General features: G+C 43.3%; 1 protein-coding gene across 1 annotated transcript in view; it reads right to left on the bottom strand.

The window, feature by feature from the left end:
* Positions 1-12,852: 12,852 nt before the first annotated feature.
* adamts6 (ADAM metallopeptidase with thrombospondin type 1 motif, 6) overlaps positions 12,853-27,823 on the bottom strand; it is a 72,517-nt gene continuing 57,546 nt past the window's right edge. The window contains exons 21-25 of the mRNA XM_072658828.1: positions 25,941-26,070; positions 23,509-23,713; positions 23,037-23,213; positions 18,943-19,099; positions 12,853-16,675 (exon numbers count right to left, since the gene is read on the bottom strand). Of these exons, the coding sequence (XP_072514929.1) occupies positions 16,566-16,675; positions 18,943-19,099; positions 23,037-23,213; positions 23,509-23,713; positions 25,941-26,070 (779 nt within the window). The 3' untranslated portion in view covers positions 12,853-16,565. The remainder of the gene's footprint in view (positions 16,676-18,942; positions 19,100-23,036; positions 23,214-23,508; positions 23,714-25,940; positions 26,071-27,823) is intronic.

Here is a 27,823-nt window from a genome sequence, read left to right as displayed (position 1 = left end):
GAGTTTTGGATTCACGCTAGACTGCTCATGAAAACCTTGGTACCAGAGGAATTGGACGAGACTGATGTGGAATGAATAGCATTTCCCCAAATTTTTAAAGCATTGAAAGGAACCAGTCAAAACAATAAATTAAGCCCAAGTCTACAACCAAGACCAAGGTTAAACTCTAAAAAGGAAACCTCAAAAATATTTTACCTCGGACCGGGCGAACCTCTTGCATTAAATTACACTCTGGATGGTTGTTATCTAACCTTGCAGTTGGAGACTGGAATAATATTTCCATTTAAGGCTTGCCTGAATGTATTCCATACTATGGGAGACACATCAGGAAAAGCGCTGTCAGAGAAAATATGTACGTTTGTAAGTACAGCGCAAGCCTGCGTGTCACTCTCAACGAGTGCTTAATTAATCACGAGCTCTGCTGAATGTGTATGTGTCAGATTCTCTTAAGATACTACTCACCACTGACTCACAGTCATAATAACACTCAAATAAACCATATGAGCGCTCCGTCAATAATTAATCACCAGCATTACTAGCGAACCTCAGACTCTGGTTTGACCTCCTGACCATCAAAATATTTTCGTGGGCTGATACATTCACTTGCAGTGTGATGGCAGTGAAAAAGAGCTGCTCAGATGTACGTGTTCCTCACTGATGTTCGGCAAACGGTTCGGATGTGTTTGTTAAGCCCTGTCTCCTCTTTTTTTTTCTCTTTGGTGGAAAACCACAAAAAAATGACTTAATCTGCCAACAAGACGATGCAAGATGCCCCACGGCTCACAGAGAGATGGAGTGGATTGAAGAGTGAGATGTTAAGATGATGTCATGGACCATACAGTCACCACACTTGAACACCATTGAAAGCTTGTTGGACTGTGCTGGGAAATGTGCGGAGAAGAAAAATCTGATAACTTTGAAAACTTGAGAAAATGCTTTCCGTCAGTGCTGAGCTAAATGTCCTCACAAAAAGACTATGATGTAGTTTGCAAACTTTGTTAAAGTTGTAAAGCTCTAAGACAGAGGTCACTGATGGGCCGACCACAGTCCAGGAACGGACGTAGATGCTATCCTCTCTGGACCTGGACCTATGACTGATCAACTATTAAGAACTGTTTAATTTTGACGGAGTGTTTATTTTAACGGCGTAACTTTTTTAGGAAACTCATTGTAAGTATTGGACATGACGCAACTCTGCCAATCAGAGTGCTGCAACTCGAGTGGGTGTGTGCAGTCAGAGAAGAAAACAAGTCAGAGGAAAGTTCATTTACATGGCGGCTCTAAAAAGAGAGAATTGGAGCAAAAACTGAGCTTTTAATAAAGAACGGACAGACTCGTACAGGTCTTCCCACAGCAGTTCCAGACCTGTGTGTCTCATATGTTCTGAGACTGTGGCGATTATTAAAAGCAGTAATGTCGAGCAGAACTACAAGACTTAATTATTATTTTACATAATGTGCACATTTGTTTCAATAGTATTCTGTTAAGTTTGAAATTTGACTCAGAATGAGAATAGAACATTTATTTAGAGCATTTGATTTGACTTTAACGATTGTTAAAATCTGCTGAATTATACTGTACTGTAATTTGAGTGGACAGTCAGTTGTTGATTACATAAATGTTAAGATAGTTACTAGACTGCTTCAGAATAAGGAATACAGCATTGAATCATGATGCAAGTTACACTTTATGGTGTTCCTGACCTTGGCTTGACAGAATATTCTGGGCCATACTGAGTTTGAATTAAATACCCCTGGTCTAAAGTCTCCAGCAGCAAATCTCTGTCCACACTACAACTTGATAACCTCCTAAAATGTTTGTGTAAGCATGCCAGCCCAGCAGAAGGCACTTACACCTTACAAAGTTTGTTGTCCAGTTCTTCAGAAAGCAGCATAACGGCCAAAACAGACCTAAATAAGCTCGACTCTGTAGCTCGTTTTTTAAGAATAACAAAGATTTTCTCACTGTGGTTCGAACAGCAGTTCTCCAGAACTCCAGAAGTAGCTAGTTGCTGTGCTAACTTCCAGACACAATTCTTTTTTCACACTACCGGATATAGAGTCGCCGACTCTAAATCTAGATATTTTTTAGGGACTTGCAAGGCATTGGAGATCACTCTGTGGGCTCTTGGATTGCATCTTTCAGTAGTCCACAAATAATGGCCAAGCAAGTCATGAGCAAATGCTGATTTGCCCACCAGAGGCTTTTGATAGTGACTTCAAAATCAGGGTGTGAATATGGCATTAGCAAGTTGAGAATGAGCACACAGAGTGGGGATTAGTGAGGCACTGGCAGGGTAGAAAGTAGCCAATCAGAGGCTTTTCTGCTTCAGGCATAAACACAGTGAGCCTTAGGACGCAGACGCATACAGACGCAGCAGAGCTGAATGTTCAACCTCTAGGAGGCGCAGTTTGGACCGGCGACATTTTTATTTATTGTCATAAAATGTCATGTAAATACAAAGATGTATGTAAATGACCTCTGTCCAGGCTAGTCTAGACAGCTAGTCTACGCTGAAACAATCAGCGTGTCCCAATCGCATACAACACACTAACACTATAAGGTACATAGACTATATACACATTAGTGGTGGTTTGGCAGGTTAGTAGACAAAATATTAATGTATTACCTGTTTTGTACTAACATGAAGTGATAAAGCATTGCTATGCCAACATGCTTCACCATTGCCGCTGCACTTGCATTGCTATCCACCATTTTTCCCATTTCGCATTGCATTGTGGGATAATCGTCCATCGTAACGACACTCAAAACACAACGATTTCTCAGTATGTATCTTGGATGTTTGAGTATCCTCAGCTTTGACTCTGTCTGTATTAAATACTTTATACTTAGAAACTAGTCAGAATTAGTCATTAGTACACAATTGGGACGCAGCCACAGTCAATACAAGAAACTGTAGATGAGGGTGTGTATGTGAGGTGGTCGTCAGGGTCAGTGGAGGACATTACATTAGATCTGTCTTTTTTTGACAGTCTGTGTATTAGCATATTGCACAAGCAGTTTAGAGCTGTGCTACATACAGACAGCTGGAGGGACGTCCACGTCTGCTTCTGATTTTTGTCCTCTCTCAAGAAAAATGTCTCTCCGCTGCCTCAGAGGAAATGTTTAAAGAAGATTCAAATTAATTAGCATTTTGTTTCCTGACAGTTTCATCCAGGCTTTTGTGCAGCAGATAGAGGGTGTTGAGTGGATGGCTGAGTGTTTTCAGGGGGACAGCCGGCCTGGACGGTCAACCAGAAACCTGCAGCTGATTTGTAGGCTACTGGATGATGGGTTTTGGTGTGTCGAGAGGCAGACAGAGACGTTCCTGAGTGGATGTCTGCTGTTGAAGGAGCTCAGGAAGCCGCAGAGACAGGGAGCCTTAAATCAGCTAATATAGTATTTTATCATGGCGATAGTTGAAAGGTGGTGACAGGATTTTTGTGCTTTCGTGGCGAATAAAGCGCTCGGCCGAGTGATAAATTGCTACATGAGCAGACTGGGGTTTTTTTTCCACTCAGATGTTCCTGAATAAGAACATTTTCTGATATATGTTTAGAAAAACATCAGCCATGACTAAGAGAGAGTCCTAAGCCCAGTATGTTAATCACTTGAGAATCTACTAGACATCTTGACCCGACCAAAGAGAATTGATCAGCTATTTTGGGTTCATCATTTTTACTGCATGTGGTTTAAATGCTCCTTGCTCTTGATGGTGTTCTTCAGCTTCTTAATGGTCCATATCTCACATTCTTCTCGTATTTAATTTTTGCTCCTTGGAGACCTCCTATTATAACTGTCTGGATTTATAAGTATGGTCATCATTCATTTTACATGACCATTTTATGTCCCATAGAATTAATCAAGCTTTTTTTTATTTTGGGTGTATTTAAGACTGATATACACTATATGGACAAAAGTATTGGGACACACCTCTTAGTCATTACATTTAGGTGTTTCATTCTGTCCCATTGCCACAGGTGCATAAAATTAAGCCCCTTGCCATGCTGTCTCCCTTCAAGGACTTCAGTGTACAACTGTTCATTTAGGCCCTGTTTACACCTGTTTTTTCCATACGTCTTGAAGATGCTGTTATTGGATGTGTATTATGCCTTCAGTTGAAGGACAAAAGACTGTTGATTAGGAAAGAAGCTGCTCCTTGTCTGTAAGCTCATGTTCCTCCAGAAAGTTTTGTTCTTGATCAGTTAGGTAAACAACCAACAGGCTGTTTCTGTCAGCCTGCGGCCTGCTTAAGTTTTCCACAGTCCGGGAGCCCCGCACAGTTTAGTACTTGCTCATCGCAGGCTGGGTAATTAGCTCACTGCTGTATTGGAGTAGAGAAAGCTCTGAATGGGGCAGTGCTGAGAAGTTTCACCGCTTTTCCGTCTTCATTGGTTCAGTAGCGTGGGAGGTGTATCCATTAAGCCTCTGTTCCTCTGTTTTGTGAACTAAATACTGGTATAGCATAAGCAGGTCCTCACTGAAGAGACTAAGAGGTAAGCATCTCAGAGATTCTGGTATTGTTATATTGATCTGAAAAACTGATCTGATTTCAGGCTTCAATGAAACATCCTGTTCTTTTCTCTTTTATTATGCACTCGGGGGGCGGTGGGGTGAGGAGGGGGGGAGCACAAGAGATAAAGGAAGAACAGACAATGTCAATCAGTGATGGGTTTGCCAGAATCTGTACCTGCCAATGTGATTTAGTTCCTGTCCATTTTATTCCCATATTTACACCCACATGACAGTCCAACCATTCCAACCTCCACCCCTGGAATAGTTCAGCTTAAATGTTTTCCAATCTAAGGGAGAAACTCGGGCTCGTTGCATCTTTGCCTCAGTTAAAAGTGTGGCATTTAATCAATATGTCCATCTTCTCAGATCCATATCTCATTCTCCATGAGCTTCATGGGTCCCCAGTGATTTACTGGTGCTCCCGCTTTTGGTACATATTGAACCTCAGCAGAGAACAAATGTAGCTTTTATCATAATAGAGCTTGACATTATTAGCCCTTGATGCCTTTTTATGCTTGGGTATCGAGAGCATGTCTTGCATGCTAAGGATGATGTAGGTCATTATGATTCATTCTTGATGGAGACTAGAGAGGTGCTGGCCAAGATGCAGCTGTCCACCCCCCCCAGTCTGACCTTGCTTGCTGTGCCAGCTTGGCGGGCCTACAAGAGAAGTTAGCTCGAAGGACTGCTCCGTAAGTGATTGACTATTGATTTGCTGTGCGCTTAATTCATTTATCTTCAGGCCATCTGAATGACAGAAGAGGATTTGATGGGAACAGCATAACCCCAGAGTGGCATACAGTTACTGTGGACTGTGGTCAGAGTCACAGTGGGACCAGAGCCTACCTGTAGTTATTGGGCACAGTGCAGGAATATCCCCTGGATTTTGCACCAGTCTATTGCAGGGGACCGCGCACACCCATTTATTCAAACCTAGGAGCAATTTAGCATAGCTAATCCACCCACCATGTGTTTTGGGAGGTGAGAGGAAACCCACATGGACAACACACCAAACTCTGTATAGGCAGTGACCAGAGCAAGGGTCGAACCCACAACCCCAGGCCCCAGGAACTGTGCCTGTACTTCCTACACCACTGCTTTCATCTAGATATGGATATATGGATGGTGTGATACACTCATCAGCCATAACATTAGCACCACTGACCGGTGATTATCTTGAAAAACCTTGATTATCTTCATCTACAGTGGCATCTAATAAGGGATGGGATCTATATTAGGCAGCAAGTGAACAGTCAGTTCTTGAAGGTGATAAAGGTGTTGAGCAAGAATACAAAGCAGAGAGACTTTGACATGGGTCAAATTGTGACCCCTAGATCACTAGGTCAGATCATCTCCAAAACATCATGCAGGTCTTGTGAGGTGTTCCCGGAATGCAGTGGGTCAGTACCTACCAAAAGTGGTCCAAGAAAGGACAACCACGCAAAGTCTCACTGATGTGACCCATAAAGGATCTGCTGCTGAAGTCTTGGTGCCAGGAAAGCGTTCGAGTCTTGTGGAGTCCATGGCTTGAATTGTCAGAACTGTTCTGGTGGCACAAGGGGGACCTACTCCGTATTAGGCAGGTCAGTTAATGATATTGCTGATTGGTGTATATAATCCGCAGGCTGTACAGTCATCACAGTCTCTCATTGCTCTACTTCAGGCCCATGTGAGGCCTTCCCCATATCTCCAATCTCTCCAGTCATCTGATAAGGACATCAAGCTAGAAACAGCCAGAACCAGAATGTATGCATGCAGGTTAGACGGCCAGAACGCTGCTGTCACAACACAATGTACAGCAATGCCCAAACCACACACCCTTCAAAAAGTGCAGCGAGTGGCTCAATTGGAGCCTGCACAAAAATCTAAATGATGAACACAAGGCTGCAAAGCTCCTAGGGCTGGTGCATGGTCTGGTCTCTGGTGTGTCATTTCAACATCTGTTTCATACTGAGTAAAACAAAGAACAATGCTTAGAAGACCACACTTGTTAGAGCCAGCAGCAGCATTACCAGCTGTCAGATGATGGTAGAATCCTGGTGCTGGCCTTTTTGTTTTGCTTCCATGCTGGGCCACCAACCGAAAACCAAGCTATAGTTTCTGGCCTAATGTAACCTGGGGGCTCATATGTCGGAGTCCGAGTTCTTCTGCGCTCCACTCAGCAACCAAAACTGCAACTGAACATAGCTTAAGATCTGCTGTTCAACCCCAAAGTCTTCAAATAAGCATTTAAACTAGAGACCAGCCAACTCCAGCAAGTACTTTAGTAGTTTAGCAGTAAGCCAGCTAGGGCTGGACCACAGTCTATCAGACTCGTTTATTATGAGCTTAATCAGAAGAGCCGATCATAGCTTGGCAATCCAGCAAAATCACCAAAGTTCACTGAACGTGTCCACTGTTCACTTCCCAACCAATCAAACCCGCATTCTCTTGACGTCGAAGGCATGACGTTCCATTACATACACGAAGTGTTCAAATGTTTGTGGACACCACTTCTAACGAATGCATTTAGCTACTTCAAGTTGTACCCATTGCTGACACAGATGTGAGCAGATAAACATGAACCTATTGGCACCATGCTGCGTAATGCCAGGCGTGGGCTAGAGGGGTATAAAGCCCCCAGCATTGAGCTGTGGAGCAGTGGAAGAACTGTGAAATGCTCCAAAATCTGTATTTTTATTTTAATACCTTTGATTTCAGAAGAAACAATGAATCAGCAGGTGTCCCAATACTGTTGTCCATACAGTAGAACATTTACACAGCAATACGGGCGTCTTTTCACGTCCGTGTCTGTTTGGCACTGTCTAGTGTAATTCATACAGTGCAGTGGTGTCCTGTGTGCTTAGAGAACAGTGATAGCGAGCTTTCCAGGCACAGAAAACCTTAACAAGCCAACACCACTTACGCATATCGGACATGGCTTTGATAAGAGAGGGATGGGAACCACAGCTGTGCCACAGTGAAGAGAGTCTTCAAGTTTAAATCAAACCGTTACGGAAACTGAGACCAACGTTTGTTAATTAGTTCTGCCAAACTGCTGGACATTATTCCAAATTGATGTGGGTCCCGAGGCCAGACATCAATCAAGGGACTCAAGGAGGACTGCTCATCAAAGAGTTTGGTTAGCTCCTTAAATCCCGACTTGCGCACACAAGCACAGGAGAACACACACAGTGTGCTTCAGAGAATCCTGGTTGGAGACATGCCACCGTTTTCCAGATAAGATGCAGGAGCCTGGTTTTGATCTCTAGCACTGAAAGTCCAGGGCTGCAGTGGCCTGCTCCTCTGAAATGATACAGGGTCAGATAGCCGGTAAAGAATGCCATCTGCGACGTCTGCAGAAAGGCAAGCCATAGCCCTGCACTCCGTGGATCCTCGGGCACTAGTAAAACAAGAAGAGGGGTCTGCTTAACACTCTGGACAGCCTCAAATTGCGATATCTAGAGGTGTGAGGATTAACTGTAATGACATACATCTCTTCACCAGAGGACCAACGCGCCACCCGAGTATTCCAATCATAGCTCTGTGATATTCCCAGCCGTTGCCGTTGAGTGCTCTTTAAGTATTTCGCCAGGGCTTGGTTTGAACAAAGGCAAGCTCAGCAGGCTTGGTTTGAGCCAGCAATTCAGATGGTGTTGCTGGAGACAGGACACCCACGCAGAAGGCATGACAGGGAGGAATGTTGGCCTAAGGTCAGAGGGTTAGGCCACCAGCACCTATCTGCTCAGCTTGCTCTGTAGGTTCTTTTAGATTCAACTCTCAGGCATGTCCTCCTAGCCCAAACCCATAGTCCCATAGTGCACCACTCGAAATGTCCATGATAGGACCTTACCCTGCCATTACAGCCTCAGAGCTAAAGCTACTACATTTGCCGTTCATTTGAACTCAAAAGTAGTAAGACAAAAGTATTGGGACACTTTGGGTGTTTCATTCTGTCCCATTGCCACAGGTGTCTAAAATCAAGCACCTAGTCTGCCTTTCCACACATTAGTGAAAGAACTGGAGGTTCTGAAGAGCTCGCTGAACTTCAGCGTGGTTCTGTATGTAATAGGATTCACCACTGCAGCAACAACAAGTCAGCTGGTGAAATTTCTTATCTCCTAAATCTTCCACCATCAGCTGTGAGCGTTATTATTGAAAAGTGGAAGCTCTTAAGAACCACAGACCACGTAAGGTTACACAGCGGGGGTCTGGGCCGAGTGCTGAGCTCAGAGCATAGTGCAGAAAAGTCTCTGCTGACTTAATAACTGCAGAGCTCCACATCTGCTGTAAGCGCTGCTCCATATTAATGCCTATGGCTATAAATGTTCATTAAGGTGTAATGTGTAGGTGTCCCAATACTTTTGGCCATATAGTGTAATCTGCAGCTGCCTGGAATTTTTCAAATGTCAAACCAATAACAGCCTGTATGGTAGTCTCCTCAGCTGAGAGGATAATGCAGATAGTGAACGCACAAGCATAGCCAGACAAGAGAGATACAGGCCAGGCAAAGAAGCGCTCACCAGATTTCAAACTTCACAACCTAGACCTCAAAACACCATCAGGCAGCTGGGTTCTGACTTTGCCACACTGCTGACTGTCAGGATAGGAACCCACTGTTCCTCTAGTCTAATCCGCAACACCTGGCAGTATGGTCTTTTACAGCAGGAAAGAGAGAGCATGCACTGTCTACATTTAAAGAAGATGAGGCTGAGTGCTGTCTTCAACTTCAGGAACCTTTGTGTTCATACCATGGTCTCTCAACAGCACGGCCCTGTGAAGAAAGCACAACAGTGTCTCTACTGTTGTGTTGGGACACTGAAAAGAATCCACTTACCGAACATCTTCTACTGAACTTTAAACCCTACAACCATTAAACCAATACAAACATTTGAGGCATGGACTCCACAAGATCTCTAAAGTTGTCCTGGGGTATCTGGAACCAAGACACTACCAGCAGATCCTTTAAGTCCTGTAAGTTGCGGGGTGGAACCTCCAGGGATCACATTAATGAGCCTCAGGAGCCTGTGACTCAGTCGCCGGATCACATTGCCCTTGTCTTAAACCGATCTTGGTAGGACCTGATCACTGCATACCAGAAACACCCAACCCAAAAGACCCTCCTGGTGTTTTGGAGATATGCTGACCCAGTCGTCTAGTCTTCACAGTTTGGTCCTTGATCCAAGTGGACCTTGGTCAAAGTGTCTCAGATTCTTATGCTTTCAACACATCACTTATCTTGCTGCCTAATTTGTAGATCCCACTACTTGGCAGATGCCACTCTAGATAATCAATGTTTTTCCACTTCACCTGACAGTGGTGCTAATGTCAAGGCTGGTGAGTGTATCACACCATCCATATATCCATATCTAGATGAAAGCAGTGGTGTAGGAAGTACAGGCACAGTTCCTGGGGCCTGGGGTTGTGGGTTCGACCCTTGCTCTGGTCACTGCCTATACAGAGTTTGGTGTGTTGTCCATGTGGGTTTCCTCTCACCTCCCAAAACACATGGTGGGTGGATTAGCTATGCTAAATTGCTCCTAGGTTTGAATAAATGGGTGTGCGCTGTCCCCTGCAATAGACTGGTGCAATATCCAGGGGGTATTCCTGCACTGTGCCCAATAACTACAAGAAGAAGCTGGAACTGTTCTGGGAACTAGGCATCAGCATGAGCTCAGTATAACACAGCTAAGGTCAATATGAGCTGTTGTGCTTGTAGACACAGTCCACAGTATACTAATGTTATGGCTGATTGTTAGACCTTCAAGGAACCCTGGGTGTCCTGACAATTAAAGACTATTGCGTACTTTCTGGTTCTGGAGGTCTGGTGTCCAGCAGGGTTTGGTGATTTTCTTGGTCAAACATGCATGACTCAACTCATCTGTTTATTGTCAGATTTAGCAAGTGCGTCTGCAGCAGTACTGGACGTGCTACAGCAAGTAGAAAAATATATACACCCCCCACAGCAACACTGTACCAAGAGTTTTGTTTATTTTCTTTTTCATTTTTCTGTGGGACAATTTTCCTCTCTTCAGTAAGTTCTCCCTGACTGTAGTAGGGCTGGAACTGGCAGTTATGTCTATGATCAGCCAGTTGACTGAAAATAGCAGGTACAGGTCAGCAGCTTCAGGTAATGTTCATATCAACCACCAGAACGCAGAGATAATGTGATCATTGTTGGTGTGAGATGGGCTGGCTTGAGTATCTCCTGGGATTTTCAGCCCAGTGAGTGGCAGTTCTGCAGACCACGGCTGTGTGTGAAACTGAAGGTAGCTCGCTGACTTGATGCCTTGCTGTCCACGCTATCTCAGAAGGCAGTGTAGTGATGAAGGTCTCTGTAACCGAATCACCGCAACAGGCAACAAACCATCCTGATATTATAATATATCCACAGCTTACTGCTAGATATGAGCGTTTAGCTGAGTTGTCATTATCCATTAGCATTTTTACCAGGAAATAGCAAATGGAAGGCTGGATTACTAAACTGGGTGCCTTCCTGGCTCTGAGTTGACAGCATTTCTTATGTTTCAGACAGCCTAAACTGCCTTGCTGGTGACAGAGGGTCAACCCAGATGGTCAGACTGTGACAGAAAGTCCACAGTAAGTCAAATAACCAACCATGAAATGGATGGGCCACAACAGCAGAAGACCACACTGGGTTCAGCTTCTGTCTGCCAAGAGTCCATGGACCCAAACTGCCTTGTGCCGACAGTCCAGGCTGGTGGAGGTGGTGTAATGGTATGGGGGAATGTTTTTTGGCACAGTCACATTGGGCCTCTTAATTCCCAGGGCCACAAACTGGACAGTTAAAGACTGTAGAAAAGTTGCCTGGTCAGATGAATCTCAATTTTGGCTGAGGTTTACAGATGGTTGGGTCAGAATCTGGTGCCATCAGCCTGTCCAGACTGGTGGAGGTGGTGTAATGGTGTGGAGGATGCTTTTTGGCTCACTTTGGGCCCATCAATACCAATCACTCACCAATCTTCACTGTAGTACCACTGCCTATTTGAGGATCGTCGCTGACCTTGTGCATCCCTTCCTACCATCACGTTTTTAGGTTGCTGCTCGCTCCGTTTTCAGTAAGTGTGCTCTTTGTTCATTGTCTACGTCTGAGATAAACATCTTTTCGAGTACAAAACACAAGCTTAATCTCGCCACAGGCGAGCCTTTGATCACTACTGCCCCATGAGATACCATCCATATACCAGCACGCAGCCCGAAACCTCGCTACCACTATGGACATGTTCCTTCTGATGTTAGTGGAGACACCATCATACCGTCGCTGTGCGTGTGGAACAAGCTGAAGGCGGTTTACAAAAGTAAGCTGAGGACAGCAAATCTGCTGACATCTGTTTACACAAGCATAGCATGAATAGCTTTAGCATGACTTCACAAAACACAGGAAGGCTTACCCCAGCACACTGTACACATTACATAGCCTCGTTATTTCTTCTCACATCAGAGTGGATCCCTATAGTTTACAGAGAGATAAAGCGTGGAGTTGGTTCGGGCCGAGTACTTGGAGTGCCTCAGCTATCTTGCTTGGTCTTTATTGTGGCTGTGCTCGAAGCTGACATGTAAACAGAGGAATTGTAGCTGACAGTTGGAGCCCAGCTGCTGAGGCATTGTGAACCCTCTCACCTTCTTCTTTCTGTTTCACTCCATCTTTCACTCCTCTCTGTCTTTCTCACCCTATTCTGTTCCATTTTTCACTCTCTTTCACTCCTCTCTGTCTCTGTTTCGCTTCTCTTTCCCTCCACTATTTTCATAGTCTGAGACAGAGGACAGAGGCTAGGCCAGACGCTCAGGTATTCTAAACCGGTATCTTTAGACAAAACGGGTCTCGAACAGCATGACCGTAACCCAGAGCTCCTCATCAGAATTTCTGCTCCGCTAACCTGAGCCAAGTGGGGTAGATTGTGTTTATTTTGAATAAATTACCCTGGAGTTGGAACAAAAGCTTTGTTTGAGGCTGGAGAGCATTCAGCTTTTGAGAGGCCTCCTAATCGTGCTCTTGCTCACGTAAACATTATTCGCTTTTGCCTGACGTCAGAAACAAATGTTTGAGTTGACTTTACAAGGAAACGTCTCCCTGTTTACCATTTATGACATTCATGTACATTTATGTACGGATTTGTTACAGCTAGAGGTTCAGAGTAGTTTTAGAGTCTGTGCCTCTAAGAATTACGATTGAATGGCCCTTTGTCTTTCTCTGTGGTTAAAAAAAAAGAAAGAAAAAGTGTTCAGGTACTGTATCATCATTAGGTGCCATGGTCTCCTTGCCAAGTAAGCCATTTGAGTGAAACTGCAGCCAAAGCTTTCAGGGAAAGAACATCCTCAGTAACACTGACCCTTTAAATTCTCTTTATTCAGGATCCATTACATACTGTAGGATTCACCAATAATAGTGTACAAGCCAAAGGATTGAGACTGTTAAGGTTACTGTGGGAGTTTTTTTCTCTTTTTCATTTCTTACCATCCGAAACCATTAACTAATTATTTTTCTTTTCATTTTCTCTGGCCCTCTTTTGGACAATACATAACAATGCCATACCAGCACATGCGCACACGCATTCACGCAATCTTAAGGACACCAATTATCTGGACATACTTTGAAAGAAATGGTTGATCTGGTAGTACATTAAGACCCATGGAAGTTCATGAGTTCCTGTTCTTCTCTAGACTTGCTGATGAGAATAATTTCACTGCTTAGTTTTTTTAACCCCCCATTAGGCTACATTTCAGTTTGCATGCCTTAAAACATATGTACGACAAGTGACACATGGAAATAAATTAGCATATAATTTACAATTGGAAAAAAAAAATTAGTAACAGTGTACCAACATTAATACTGAATATAAAATATAACTAATCGGCAAAAAATGCAAAAACGCAAAAACAAAAACAACGCTCACTTCTATAGGTACAGGTTAAGCAATGCGACATTCAAAGACAAGTTCACAGCGATGAGTACCACTTTCATTGTGTGTCCTGTTCGAGAATCTTCCGTAGCCTCCTTGTCCCAAAGCCTGTAAACTTGTACTTCAAGCCTCAGGATTTCGATGCCCGGCACGTTTTGGGCCTTACAGTTCGGCTGTTTATAGAGTTCTCTGCCGTTTAAGTCCCAGTTCAAAGAGTTTATAACCCAAAAAAACAGAAAAGAACATAACTGATTAACATTGTATAGGTGGCTACAACAGAGTAGCAGCAGCAAAAAGTAGCACGTTTGATCAGAAATGATTTGAGACAGCTGTGATCTGGAACGATTAATCCCGATACTCCTCTGAGCTTCTTCACAATACGTCCGTCCTCAGCCTACGTCTCAAATGTTGAATGAGGTCTCATGTTTGGGCAGCTGAAACCTTCCAGGTGTGACGTTCTTCCCTTTGCTTAGGCTTGGTTGTGGTTGACGGAACACTGCTGTGTACAGAGAATTGGCTGAATGCTTATGGAAGCTGCATTATCAGCTCAACCTAGTGTGAGGTAAACCAACAAACCACATTCACTGAAAGGAAAAAAGGGAAGTACAAAAGAGTGTCCTTTTTATTTCCTGTTGTGTGCTAGCATGTGCTAGCATGACAGCCCACCGGAGCAGTGAAACAAAATTCCCGCTCCAGAAGGTGAGCAGCAGAAGGAGGGCAGTGGAACAGTCCTCCACTGGAGGAAGAAAAGCACCATTGAGCTTTGAGGGCTGTGCGGAGTGTGTTTACAGAGAGGGCTGGGAAAGTAGGGGGGTGGAGGGACTTGGGGCGGGGGGATGACTCTGGAGGTAGTCGGTGGCAGACCGGATGTGTGTTTGCTCTGGTGTCTCGTCCAGACGCTGGCCCTTCGCTTAACTCCTGCCAGGGATGAATGGGAGACGTAGCACTGGAGTTCCATGACTGATCAGTCCACATACTGACCCAATCCTCTGGTATGGGGGGGTGGGTGTTGAGGGTATGGGGGTCAGCGCTGTTGTTTCTGAATGTTTGATGGTTGCTTCCTACAAAATGGATTTGGGGTTTGTAGAATGTGTTGCCTTGTCATAGAACAACACAAAAATGCCTGACCCAGATCAGACCCAGAGCATTTAAACAACAAAAAACAAAAAAAAACAAACAAAAAAAAACTACACAGTACGATGGAATAACAGTGAATAGTATAATGTTTTAACATTCACAAAAAGAATAGCTCTACTAAACCACAAATGGATATCCTTTGTTTGAGTTAGTCAAGTTGGAAGTCGTGGCTGGCCCAACAGGCCCTCCTTTGCTGTTCTAATGTGATTTTCAGGCCTTGTTCAAGTGTCACAAACAATGGTGGAATTCTTTGGCCTGTGGTCATGTGACTCGGCTAAGCAAAACAGGTGGCTTACGCTGCTGGAACATCTGGAATCTCCAGCTCACACTGATTTCCCCTGCTCAAGACACAACGTTTAAACTAGCACCAAGAGCACCTAGCTGAGCACCGAGCAGCCTTTGCATCTTACTGGTTTTACTACCCCTGCCATATGTTGAGTTATGTGGTTGATTTAGCAGGGAAACGTCTATCATTCCAATTCATCAGTTGATGGAAACCACTAAGAAGTGTTATATTGGACCAATGTAGAGTTAATAATGCAGGAATCTGCATGTAAATGGGGCCTCCCATTTATTGATCGAATGTTGGGCTGTACTACAGGAGGTGGACAGAATAACAAACACCACATGGGGGAAAAAAAGGACTTGGAAGTAATGAAATCACAATTGTGAAGGCACATGTGAATCGTATTAGGTTAAATCGAATGCCATTTAGAAGAATGTGTTGGCTGTAAGAGGTCTGACAATCAGGACAGTGATACGAGCTTTCAAAGTAACACGAAGCAACTAACTGAGTTCCAAAGAGGCCAGTGCACAATGATGCATAAACTGGGTTGTGGAGAACAAAACTTGGAGGCCTGCTCAAATGTAAAAACTGCTATAGTCTGAAGTGTCATCTTTCACTCTTTCTCCTACATCTGGACGTGTTTATGTTTGGAGAATGCCAAAGGATGCTTGCAAACCACAATGTCTGTCTAACTATTAAAGATGCCGGAGGATTTGTAATGCTACGGGAAGCCTTGCAGGAGTCATTAGGTCTGCTGATTGCTCTGCATAGTTGTATAAAGGAGAAAGAATATGAGGCCATTTTACAGGACCAGGTGCACCTTATAGTGCCCCCAAACACAGTGCTAAACAAGTTCAAGGTGGGAGGTTCATGCATATTATGTACCGGGTTCTTCACCCCTCAAAGAACTTGGAGATTTTCCTTCTTGGAGAAGGAGCCAGCATTTCTTCTATGGCAATGTTTTGAGACTGACTGAGGCTTTTCTGAAGACAAAGGCTGATCCCTTTTTGTTTTTAGGGCCTCATTGTTTGGTGTTTCTGATATTTTGTCCACTCGCTGTATCTGCAGACGTTAAAGCCTAGAATGTACAAGGATTAATAATTTACTTTAATGGGTAAAATGAAATCATTTGGGCAGAACGTGGGGATTTGTTTCTACACTACTGCAGTGGAGCCCAGCTGCAAGTGTGTGTGTGTGTGTGTGTGTGTGTGTGTGTGTGTGTGTGTGTGTGTGTGTGTGTGTGAGAGACTTTTCCCAGCTTTCTGGTTGGGATATTATGAACCTATTCTCAGCTGTGCCACCTCTGCAAAGGATGTGTCCAGCACTTTGGATTGCAAAACAGATAGACATCAATAACAATAACAACAATAATAATAACAACAATTATTATTATTATAATAAAATAACAATAATGATCATATTCTTAAGTTCCAACTTCACAGAAGTGAAAATAAAGCAAAATGTGTGTCAGCATGTTGCTGACCAGTGGTATGGGTTCCACAGGTCTAAAAAAAGCAGGAGTGTGTATGTGTGTGTCACAGAGAGAGAAAGAGAGTAAGAGAGAGAGAGAAAGGGAGGGGGAGAGGCAGCCATTCTTTGCCCCCATGCTGCTCTTCTTGCCCACAACCGCTTTTCTTTGTATCCGTTCAAGCACGCTTCCCTTTCCTCTGCGTCGCTCTCGCACTCCTCTTTTCTCCCTCGCTCTCTCGTTCTCTCTCTCCGTAGGATCAGTGTCCTTGGCAAGTCTTGCAGCACATCTGTCTGAAGTAGGCACGGCTGCAGAACTTGAACTTCAGCACCAGTGGGCAATATGCCACCTTGTTTACATCTTTGCACTCTAAGGGGAGGAAAGAAGAAAGAGGAGGAGGGAGGGAAAAATATGAGTGAAGGGATAAATAAAGTGGTCAAAACAAGTATGCCATGGGGAATGGAAAGGTGACCCCGACTGTAGAGGAGAGCCTGTGTGGATGGCACAGTGACACAAGCATGACTTTGATACAGAATCCAGAGGCTGCAGGGTTTGTCTCTTACCCTGTGACCTGCACTCTATATTTTCCAGATTATACAGCACTATTTATATTATTATTTATTATTATTTCATATTATATAAGTTATTGTATAATTTTACAGATCATTCATTTATATATATATATATATATATATATATATATATATATATATATATATATATATATATATATATATATACACACACACACACACACACACACACACGCTTGGTCTTTTAAAGTAACGGTTTGGCCAAAAATCAAATGTACAATTTTCCTTCTTACCCCAAATGTAGTCGGTCAGCCAAGGCATTTTTGGGTCACTGGAGCTATGAGCTTGACTCTAACTGCATGCCTAAATGATCACACACTTTTTGATCACACACAGTTGTTAAGCGTCCAAATAAGCTTGTGTGGTTTCTGAGCACTCTATACGACATACTGCACAAAAGTGAGCTGAACAGCCTACAGCTGAAGATGCCTACAGCATAGGCTGTCTATAGCAGATTGATATTGCCAGTCTGCAGATTATGCCTTATATTTCAGGGGTGTTGGAATCCAGACAGTAATCACTGCATGGGCAGTGGTCCATTTTTCATTCACCGGTACTGAAGATTCTCTGCAAAGACTCTGAATCCTCTTCATTTCAAATGCTATCCTACAGCTCAGACAGTAATTACCGGCTCCGATAAATCTTACCTGCCTGTCCCCTTGTGATCTTATAGAGTTTGTTTTACCATTTGACTCAAGCCAACTTTCATTCTTCTGTCTCTCACAGGGCTGATAGGATCTTTGTACATTAGAGCAAGTATTACTTCGAACAAAAGTTCAATCTAGGTGCTTTTGTATAACGGACCACAGGTGTTAAATGCTGGGAGGAAAAAAAAGCAGGCTCTTTTTTTTCTAAGGCTGTTCTGTTTTTAGGAAGCTAAGCACACTATTTGAAATGATTTCTCTCAGCAATAAGCGAGTTTTTACTGTAGAAACAACTCTAGATCCCATTAGAACAAATAAAGGTAAACATAAATGTTTAAAACAGTAAAGATAAACAAGAATTTCTCATTTGGAAATTAGTAGTAGAGATCTTGTGAGCTAATCTTTTGAAAAAATTGGGTTTCTCCTGGACGCCCCCAGCCAGCACAGCGTGGATGTGTTCAATTCCATCAGCATCTCACCAGATTTACCATCATTAAGCCCTGACGTACCAAACCAGGTGTTGGAGGAGCACTCTAAATAATACTAGACTCCCATGAGGAGAACTTTGGAGATGTTTTAATGAACACAGTGCTGGAAAATCACGACTGTTTCTAATTCTATAAAACCAAAAGTCAACACAAGCCTTTTTGATAAGACTTTTGTATTTATTAAAGCCTAATTCCAGACACAAGCAACGCTGAACACCTACTAGACCACCATTATATAAAGCACAGTGCTCTGATTCCTCCCTCAAAGGAGGACTCGAGCACAGGGCCTGCAGATAAGCCTCTCAGAGTAATCACACCATCTTTACAGACAGAGACAGAGGGAGAGAGACAGAGAGAGCAAGCGAGGGAGAGGGGAGAGGGACCCCAGCCTGATTCGCAGCCCAGGCAGGCTGCCATCTGTGCAGCCAAGCACCAAGGGCCCTAACTGCCTTATCACGATGAGAGTGTCTTCCCTTATTAGGCTCCTTAAATAGCTCGGGGAGAGCAGAGGAAAAGCAGACATTCCGTCACTGCTGTCCGTTAAGGCACAATTAAGTGCAAGATAATTCCATTAGGATCCATTTGGACGGCTTGTGTAATGCTGTTTCCCCAATGCAGGAAATCTTAATACCGATCCATCATAGGGAAGTATAGCTGTGGTCAGAGGCTCCAGAATGGCCTTAACGGAGGGTATAGGGTTTCACAGTCAATTTTCTCAACAGGGCTATGTGATTATTTAGGAAAAATACTAAGGATTGAGAAAGACATCCTAGCACTGATATGCAGATGGAGGAGACGGGAATTATCTACAGTGTAACCCTCAATGCTGTAATCAATGAAAAACAGAAACTGTGAAATCTTCATTAAGCATTCTGTGCTACTATCTCTGATGTGATTGGCAGAGGACTCACCGTCACCGTTGGAGATGGGGGTAGCATCACACTTGCTCTCACACTGCTGCATAGTGCTGAGACGCAGCGACTCAGGACATTCGTTGGAGGACTGCCCTGTGTATGACAGACATTGCACTGTCCGAATCTGCTGTCCCAGCCCACACTGTGCCGAACACTGGAGATACACACACACACACACACACACACACACAAAATGTCAGAACATCATACGTCATGCAAACACCAATCAGCCATTACATTAAAAAGGTTAAAAAAAAGGTTAAGTTAATAACACTAAATATAACCTTACAATGGCATCTGTAAAAGGGTGGGCTCTACATGGTCTATGTAGACAGAAGTATTGGGACACCTGGCCATTTATTGTTTCTTCTGAAATTAAGGGTAAAAAAAAGTGTATCCTACCTTTTTGGACCAACTCTCCCTACATTAAGCACCAATGCATTCATTAGAAGGGGTGTTCAGAAACATTATTATGTGTGATTAGGACAGTATATTAGGCAGCAAGTGAACAGTCAGTTCTTAAAGGTGATGTGTTGGAAACAGGAAACATGGACAAGAGTCGACTCTATCTGCAGGACTTTTGATGACTAGACGACAAACATCAGGCAAGTCTTGTTGGGTGTTCCTAGTATGCAGTGGTCAGTACCTACCAAAACTGCTCCATGAACAACTACCTGTGCTTACAGGTGACAGGGTCGTAGGCACCGGTAATAAGGCTCATCAATGTAAACCATGGGGGCCTAACCTTAAAAACTTACCAGTCCAATTACAGGGTGGTTAAAAACAGTAGTTTATACAATAAAAAACACCCATATAACCTAGAGCAAATCTGATAGGGGAAAATTCAAACCCAGGCAGTGAGCAAAGCTGGTAGAAACATAACTCCAACAGACTTGAAGCTCTTATGTCAAAAAAAGGCAGACCTAAAGGAGATGAATGCTTATGCAAGCAAATTGTTCTTATTTAATTTTTGACAATTTTTACTTTGGGGCAAATTGTTTTGCAGCAACAATACTGTTTGGAATATTCTGTATAAGGCACTGTAACTGTGTTGTTTTAATGAAAATGAACTATTTTGTTGATCCCGACTATAGTCTATTAGCTCTGTTTTTCTTTGATCTTCTTACCAAGTGTACAAACACATACAATTAGCCTCTAGTCCGCCTAGTCCACAGTTTACAACCCTCAGTTCAGTAAAACAGCTGGCTGTATGTGAGTGTGATTAGGCTTTACTGGATTTCTGTATTTGTGCACTATGAGTTAATAGCTTGCCTGGAGTCAGTGCAGGGGTTAGCGTGAGTCTGCGCTTTCCTCGCATCCCTGTTTAGTACCTGCACATGTCCATTTCTGTTCTGTCACGCTAAAAAGCTGAGCCAATTACAGGTGGGTAAAGACTGCCCTCCCCCCTCTTTGAACTGGTCCTTTATTTATCCTGTTACCCTACAGTAATCTGGCCTTGTAAATGTGTCCTCAAAAGCTTGACAAACTGTCCAGGCAAAAGTTGGACTATATAGTTCTAATATGCAGGCTCATCACTGGTCTGGTAATCGGGCCATGTGCCCTAGGTCAATCTCTAGAGAATTGCAGGCTTGGAACTATAGGCCACAACTACACACGGCTACTGGTGGAATGTCATTGTAATAGTTTAATTGGATCTTGGATTACTGTCAGCTGTTGTGTATTAGAGACACGACGTTGGGGGGAGACTGTCTGAAGTTAAAGACTTTCGGTTTTCCACGAGTCTCCTCACACTGTGATCCAATGGAAAAACGAGCCGTTGCTTAGCTACCCAATACAATACACAATTTACCTCATTACTCACTCATTCGGTCGGTAAGGTAATACGTGCACTTTTAGAAATGCTGACGTTCAGCGATTGGCTTGAAAAGGCATGTGTGTGTGTCAAAGAGAGCAAGGCATGATGGGAGATCAGCTGTCTGCACTGGAGGACTCTATCTGCAGGACTTTCCAGCAGCCTGAGCCTCACACATTTCATCCCTTCCAAATTAACAGGACGTTATTAGAGCTGTGCCTCCTGACAGATGGCATACGTCAGTGGCTGTCTTAAGTGGGATTTGAACCGGTGACCTTTTGGCCCACAGGTCTCCACAACAAGCTTCCCTTTCTGAGAGTCTAAACTGTTGGTAGTAATTAGAGGCAGATGTACCGATACTATGTGTCCTAATGTTTGTGGACACTCCTTCTAATGACACACAAAATCCTTGTAGAGAAGTATTGCAAATAAACCTGGACTGGAGCGGATAAACATGGACCTATTGGCACCATGTCTAATGCCATGTGTGGGCTACAGGGTATTAAGCCCCCCCCCAGCATTGAGCTGTGGAGCAGTAGTACTGTGTTCTCTGGAATGATGGTGAGTTAGGGTGGTGATCATCCAAAATCCTGACCTCACTAATGTTCTTGATGTTCTAAAAATCTTGTAGAAAGCCTTCTTCCCTGAACAGTAGAGACAGTTACTTTAACAAAAGCAGGATGAACTCTTTTTTTATACATATGATACCGGGTGAAACTATGAGCGAGCAGGTGTCCCAATACTTTTGTCCACATAATGTATTTCCTAATGTTGCTTTATGCCAAAAGTGGAGTTTAGACATTAAACGTTTGCATCAAATGTGTTTTGTAATTTGTTGGCTGCTTTACTGCACTATTCCAACAGACTACAAATTACTACACTACTTTCAGAAGCAAAATAACATGTACTTCCATGACTGTCAAGCAATAAAAACAACAAAATTCTCATATTTCACTGGAGTTTAACCATTTTGATTTATAAAAATTATAAAAGAAATAGTAATATTTTTATTGTAAATCTGCTTAAATCCAGCAGATTTACACATTTGCTGGAATCATTTAACTCAAAGTCAAAAAAAGATGTTTTTTATCCTGTCATTATTCCTCTCTCCCTTCCTCAAATAAAAGTTTTATGTTTCAGTTTTAAAAAAGGGGGGACTGTCGTTTTTGGTTTGCAGTACTGAAATTCTCTTGACCAAAACCCCATCCCTGCTTTGCTGACTGCACAGTTTTGGAACGTGTCCTGTGCTGCATAGGGAAGCAGTCACAGGACTAATCTAAGCGCATTATCTTTTGTCTCCTTTTCAAAACATGTTCTTGGCATTGACAGAGATGCCTTGTCTACAGTGGAGATAAACTTCAAACAACATAGACGATATTTTTACCACTTCCACACTTTTGGCCTGTTTGGCTCTCTTTCACTCACAGACACGCGCGTCACTGGCTCCCTAGAGCCCCCAGTTTATCATCTGAGTGTAAATTCTTCTGACTGTTGACTAAAACACATGCTCTTTTACACACCATGTGGAAACAGCCCATACTCTGTCTGTGTCCTCTAGAATGATGCACTGACACCGATGCCTCGTCTAGATACGCTGAACTGTTCTTTTAGATCATTATATGTGTTCCACCCTAAGCTTGAACGTTTATATATCGCTAAATCACATCAGCCAGCATATCGCTGTATGTTTATGCTTATTCTTTTTGTGTCTTTTTGTGCATTTCTGCTGTAACCTTAACATATTTCCACTATCCAATCAGCTTCCAAGTCTCTAACGTGCAGCTGTACCAAAGGATGCTCTGCATACTTGGCATATACACTGTATGTCCAAAATGTTTGTGGACACCCCTTCTAATGAAAGCATTTGGCTCCTTGATATTGCACCTATTGCTAACACATATGTCCAAATGAACACACATAGAAGTATGACCAATAGGAAAGGAGTCTCTGGAGCAGATACACATGAACCTATTGGCACCATGCCTAATGTCAGGCGTGGGCTTGAGCAGTATGAAGCCCTCCAGCATTAAGCTGTGGTGCAGTGAAACTGTGCACTCTGTAATGACCCCAGTGTCCCAATTATTTTGTCCATATAGTATACTTAATCTAAGACTGAGGTCTGACACTGTTTAGTCCAAAATGCTCTGTGATAATGCAGCCAAGCGTAGTAGGCTGATGGCGCACAACCCATCTTAGATTGGATCTGAGCTGGACCACTGCTATGAGGAAAGCAATGTACATTAGTAGTCTTTTTATGAAAGCATGCAGGTGTACCTACCTGTCCCCACTCTCCAGGGACCCAGCGTGGGGGTGGACAGCGGACTGAATTGCAGCGGATTCGCACTAGGGGTTTGTTATGGTCTGAACAGAGGGATTGTGGAAAGGTCTTGGACAGGTCACTACTCTTGCACAAAACATTGCGGTGTTTGAAGCCGGGGCCGCACTTTGGGGTACACTGGAGAAACACAAGGAGAAGAAAGGCATGTTTTATTAAACAACACTTTATAGGATTGCAAAAGTGTGTATTAAAAAAGACTTGAATGCAGGGAAAAACTGAATTTACACACAGAAAAGTTTCCCAAATGTGCACTACTGTTAGTCATCTAATGACTGGATCGTAATCTCTATTGTCTAATGACAATCTTTAAGCTGTGAAATAAGACGGAATTCCACCCAGGTCCCATAACCCTCCAAATGACCATGGTGCAGTTTGTTATCACACAATAATGATATTTAATGTTTCCTCTCACTTCTGACCAATCCAGGGTCACCCACTGAGGAGGGCAGGACTGATTGTTGCAGGATTCACGTTCGATGGGTCGATGGGTCAGGCAGTGACTATCCTCGAGGTTCTCCTCCTCTGCTGGGCCGATTTTACGGATGCAGAGAACGGTGCGTGTTCGCATGCCTCCATCGCACGTTTTACTGCATTCCAACCAGTCGCCGATAAACCATCTGGAAAACCAAAAAAACACTGTTATTTGCTGTTCATTTTCTACCAAATTCTCTGAAATCTTTAACTAATTAGCTTAGGTAATTGTGTTTTGGGCGTATTTAGTCCCAAGCCTTTTAATATAACACTTTAAAAAACATTTGTCTGGAAAAAAAGAGAATGGCTCCAAAGTACACAATATGTCCAAATGTTTGTAGACAGCCCCTCCAAAAAATGCATACAGCTACTTTAAGTTGCACCCATTGCTGAAACAGATGTGCAAATGCACACAAATAGAAAGCTTGTCTAGGCCCTGTAGAGATGTACTGCCAATATAATAGGACTCTCTGGAGCAGATGAACCTATTGGCACTATGTCTAATGCCAGGTGTGGGTTAGAGGGGTAAAAAGACCCCCAGCACTGAGCTATGGAGCAGTGGAACTGTGTCTGGAATGACGGTGTTCCATCCAGTCCAATACTGGGATGAGTTGGGGAGTTGGGGTGGGGTGGGGTGTTAATCATCAACTTTCTGACCTTCCTAATTATCAGGTCACTGAATGCAATCAAATTCTCACAGCAATGCTCCAAAATCAAGTAGAAAGCATTCTTCTCTGGACAGTAGAAACATTTTTAATACCCTTGATTTCAGAAGAAACAACGAGCAAGTGTCCTTATACTTTTGTCCACAGAGTGTATATCAGATGAATCATAAATAACAATCACATCAGCTCTAAAGAAAATTTGAAAATTATCTCCAAGAACTCTAAGCTTTGTGGAGAGTCAAAAAATGTTTTTTTAGCATCAAGTGAAGCTGGAAGTTGGCCTTAGATTGGCGTTAGTAGTGATGCCCATCTGCTAGTTCAGGTTGACTTATACTTCCACTGGCAGTAAGGTAGAGCTGAGATGCCAAAAACACTTCATCCAGGCTTTTTTTTGGTCTGATTTAAACTTCACACACCTGACTGAACTCTGTTTGACTACTCGCCCCATTGAAAACGAGAGGCTAAATGTTTTTGGCCCCTGCCACACATGCATTTTCCACGCATGTATGGATATTGTCCCTCGAGGGTTCATAAACTTGACTGGCCAATACAATAAAACGCAGGTGGTCACTCACCCCCCTCCCTTTCCAACACTGGGGTTTTTGGCCGGAATATACTTTCAAAATAGTTCACACATGAAGAAATAAATCATGCTGCTTGGTTTTAAACATTTTCGGCAAAGCAGGTGAAGTGTGAATGGTTCTGAACTCAGCCATAAAGCTAAATCAAATGTCACAGATGGTAATATTTAAATAAATACTGTTTGAAAATAAATATGTTGTTTTTATTTCCAAACATGCTGGCAGAGCCATTTAAGCAGGTTCATTTCACTGTTATGCTGAGAAACTATGCTATAACTGAGAAACTGACAGGATGATTGTAACTAGTCATGGGCTAAAATTGCTCAAAGGACATGAGCTACTAAGAAGTCCAGCAAATACATACATTGTCCAAATGTTTGTGGACACCCTGTATAACAATTGCATTCAGCTACTTTTAAGTATAAATTTAGTGAGCTTGTCTAGGCCCTGTGGCGAAGTACTGCCGGTAGAATAGGACTCTCTGGAGCAGATGAACATGAACCTACTGGCACAATGCCTAATGCCAGGTGTGGGCTAGAGGGGTATAAAGCCCCCCAGCATGGAGCTGTGGAGCATTTCATTTCATTTCATTTACGGCATTTAGCAGACGCTTTTATCCAGAGCGACTTACAAAGTGCTTTGCTATTTACCCAAGAAAGAAACCTTAGCTAGTTAGAATAGACTAATAATTCAAAGATACCTCTAAGCGAGGTCAAGATGTTTGATTATTGCCAGTAGTGAAACTGTGTTCTCTGGAATGATGGTGCTTTGTCCAATACAAATACATTTGGGGTAGCTGGGGGAGACAGAGGAGTGGTGATAATCAAACATCTTGACCTCACTCTTGACCAACACTCATGTGTCTGAAAGCAATCAAAATCTAGTAGAAAGCCTTTCCTGGACAATAGAGGCAAGTACTCCAACTAAAGCAGGATATATTCTTTTTTAATACCCTTGATCTGAAGAAACGACAAATGAACAGGTGTCTCAACACTTTTTTTTATCCACATAGTGTATGTTTTGTTGCATAACAAGCTGACGATGAGCTACATGATGCACAAAATGCTACAAAGAACCTCTCCTAAAGTCAGTAGCTTCTCTGGTAGACATACTGCTATTGTACTTACTCAGGTGGGCAAGGTTCTGTGTTGCAAGGCCTTTGATTCTCAGGTGGTTTGCTGTCAAGGTCGCAGTAGCTGTTCTGGACCACCGAGTTGTCGTCTAGCCTCTTGCAAACCACCTCCTGCTTCTGAGAACCTGCAAACAGACAGTGAAACATCACTTCATTTCTCTCACTCCGTGTCCTGCCCTTGGAGGCCTGCTGCTGACACTTCAGCAGCTGGCGTGTAAAACGGCGTGTGGTCAGCGTGGGGGTGTGTACGGTAAAACAAGCTCTCTCCGGCTCCTCCAGAGGGCCACTCGCTGACAGAGCGCTCTGTGCAGGGGGAAGGATGGGTGCTGGATAATGTTCCCCTCAGCGGTATTTCTAGGTGTGTAAATGCCTCGGTTTTAAGTGAGTGTCTTGGTGAATGACTTTTACAGAGAAGCCCTTCTTTTCTTTGGCTCTTGATTGCGAAAAGTGGGAGTTAGAACAGAGCGGGTATGAGCCAGCTCCGCAGTGTGTGTACTCAGCACCAGAAGCCGTCAGAGCTGCGGCCACACAGGGCCCCTGCAGGAACTAGAAGACTAGAGTTAACCCAGTCTCATGCCAAGCCGGGCCAGCTGGTGAGGCCACCTTTTGAGGCCAGCTTTTGAGGCTCAGCTACACCTCCACCAGTACAGCCATCTTAAAACGTAGGTGCATTTCTCTCAACCTTAAGGGAGAACAATAGCTTATTTTTTTTTGTGTCAAGCTGCTTAAATACAATGCGAGGGCTCGGTAGATTGTGTGGCCTCTTCACACAGAAATATGCCATTTTTTGTCCTCCACAAAATGTTCTTTGATTGACAGTTATAGTACAAGTCTATAATCCAAGTCAATTAGAGTTGCCTTCTTCCTCTGTGTGTGGTGAGAGCAGCCAGTCAGAAAGCTGTACAGTTAAACTGAATCCAGGCCTCAAAGGAGAACTCTTGATAGTTGGAGCTGATAGTTTGAGACTGCCCACTGTGTACCCCAGACCCCAAGCCATAATGCAATAAAAAGATTCTTTCTGACATCAATTTGTGGTTTAGGACTATTATGAATATTATACTAAATAAGCCTTTAAATAAACCCTTTGTCAGACTTACACCGATGAAATCTGATGGTGGTGTGAAAAGAGCGAAGCAAAGAAAAGCCAAGCATCTGGAGCAGTGAAAATCCGACGTAATTCCTAATAAGAATATTCCAGAACTTTATGGCTTTAAACATCAAGAAAGTCAGCGGGACTTACATCCTTACTCCGAAGCCTGCCAGGAGAAGGGTTTCATCGCCGCCAATAAGGAACATTAACAACAAAACATTTTGTAAATGACATAAGTGTTGCTCTGGGGTATTTTCATATTAGCTGAAATGTGTGCACATGAACAGGGCGGCAAATGAGGTCGGCTTTATGGCATGCTTCATGCTGCCCATGGTGGCGAAACCCCCCACAGCAGACCATTCTGCGATGTTTGCATTTTTGCCTGAATATCGCAAGAATTGCAAATGTTTTCAGTGGCCGCAGCTTCAGAAAAAAGCGAGGAGGAAAACTATTTGTTGTTGTAAGAAAGCCATTTGATTTTGGCCAGGCGAAGCAGTCTGGTCATATTTGAGGTGAGGGCTCACATTAATGTGTGGTTCTGGCATTCGGATCTGGAAATCGGAGGCAGGCCTTTGCTCGCAGCACAATTTGTACAATAGCAGTGCAAGCAAAGCACCACAGAAGAAAGTCATCCACCATCCGTATCATTGTGTGTCCAACAATGTACGCAGCATGCCGTATCATATGTGTCAGAGTGAGATGGCTGAGGGATAGGTGTTTCTTTTGTTATCAGGCTCAGATTTCTTGCATTGTTGAACAGGTCTCAAGCTCTGCTGGAGCTGGATTAG

Source organism: Salminus brasiliensis, chromosome 16 (assembly GCF_030463535.1).
Source record: "Salminus brasiliensis chromosome 16, fSalBra1.hap2, whole genome shotgun sequence".
Classification (NCBI taxonomy): Eukaryota; Metazoa; Chordata; class Actinopteri; order Characiformes; family Bryconidae; genus Salminus; species Salminus brasiliensis.
Note: the sequence above shows the minus strand (reverse complement) of the source record. Positions and strands in the feature narration are given on the sequence as shown.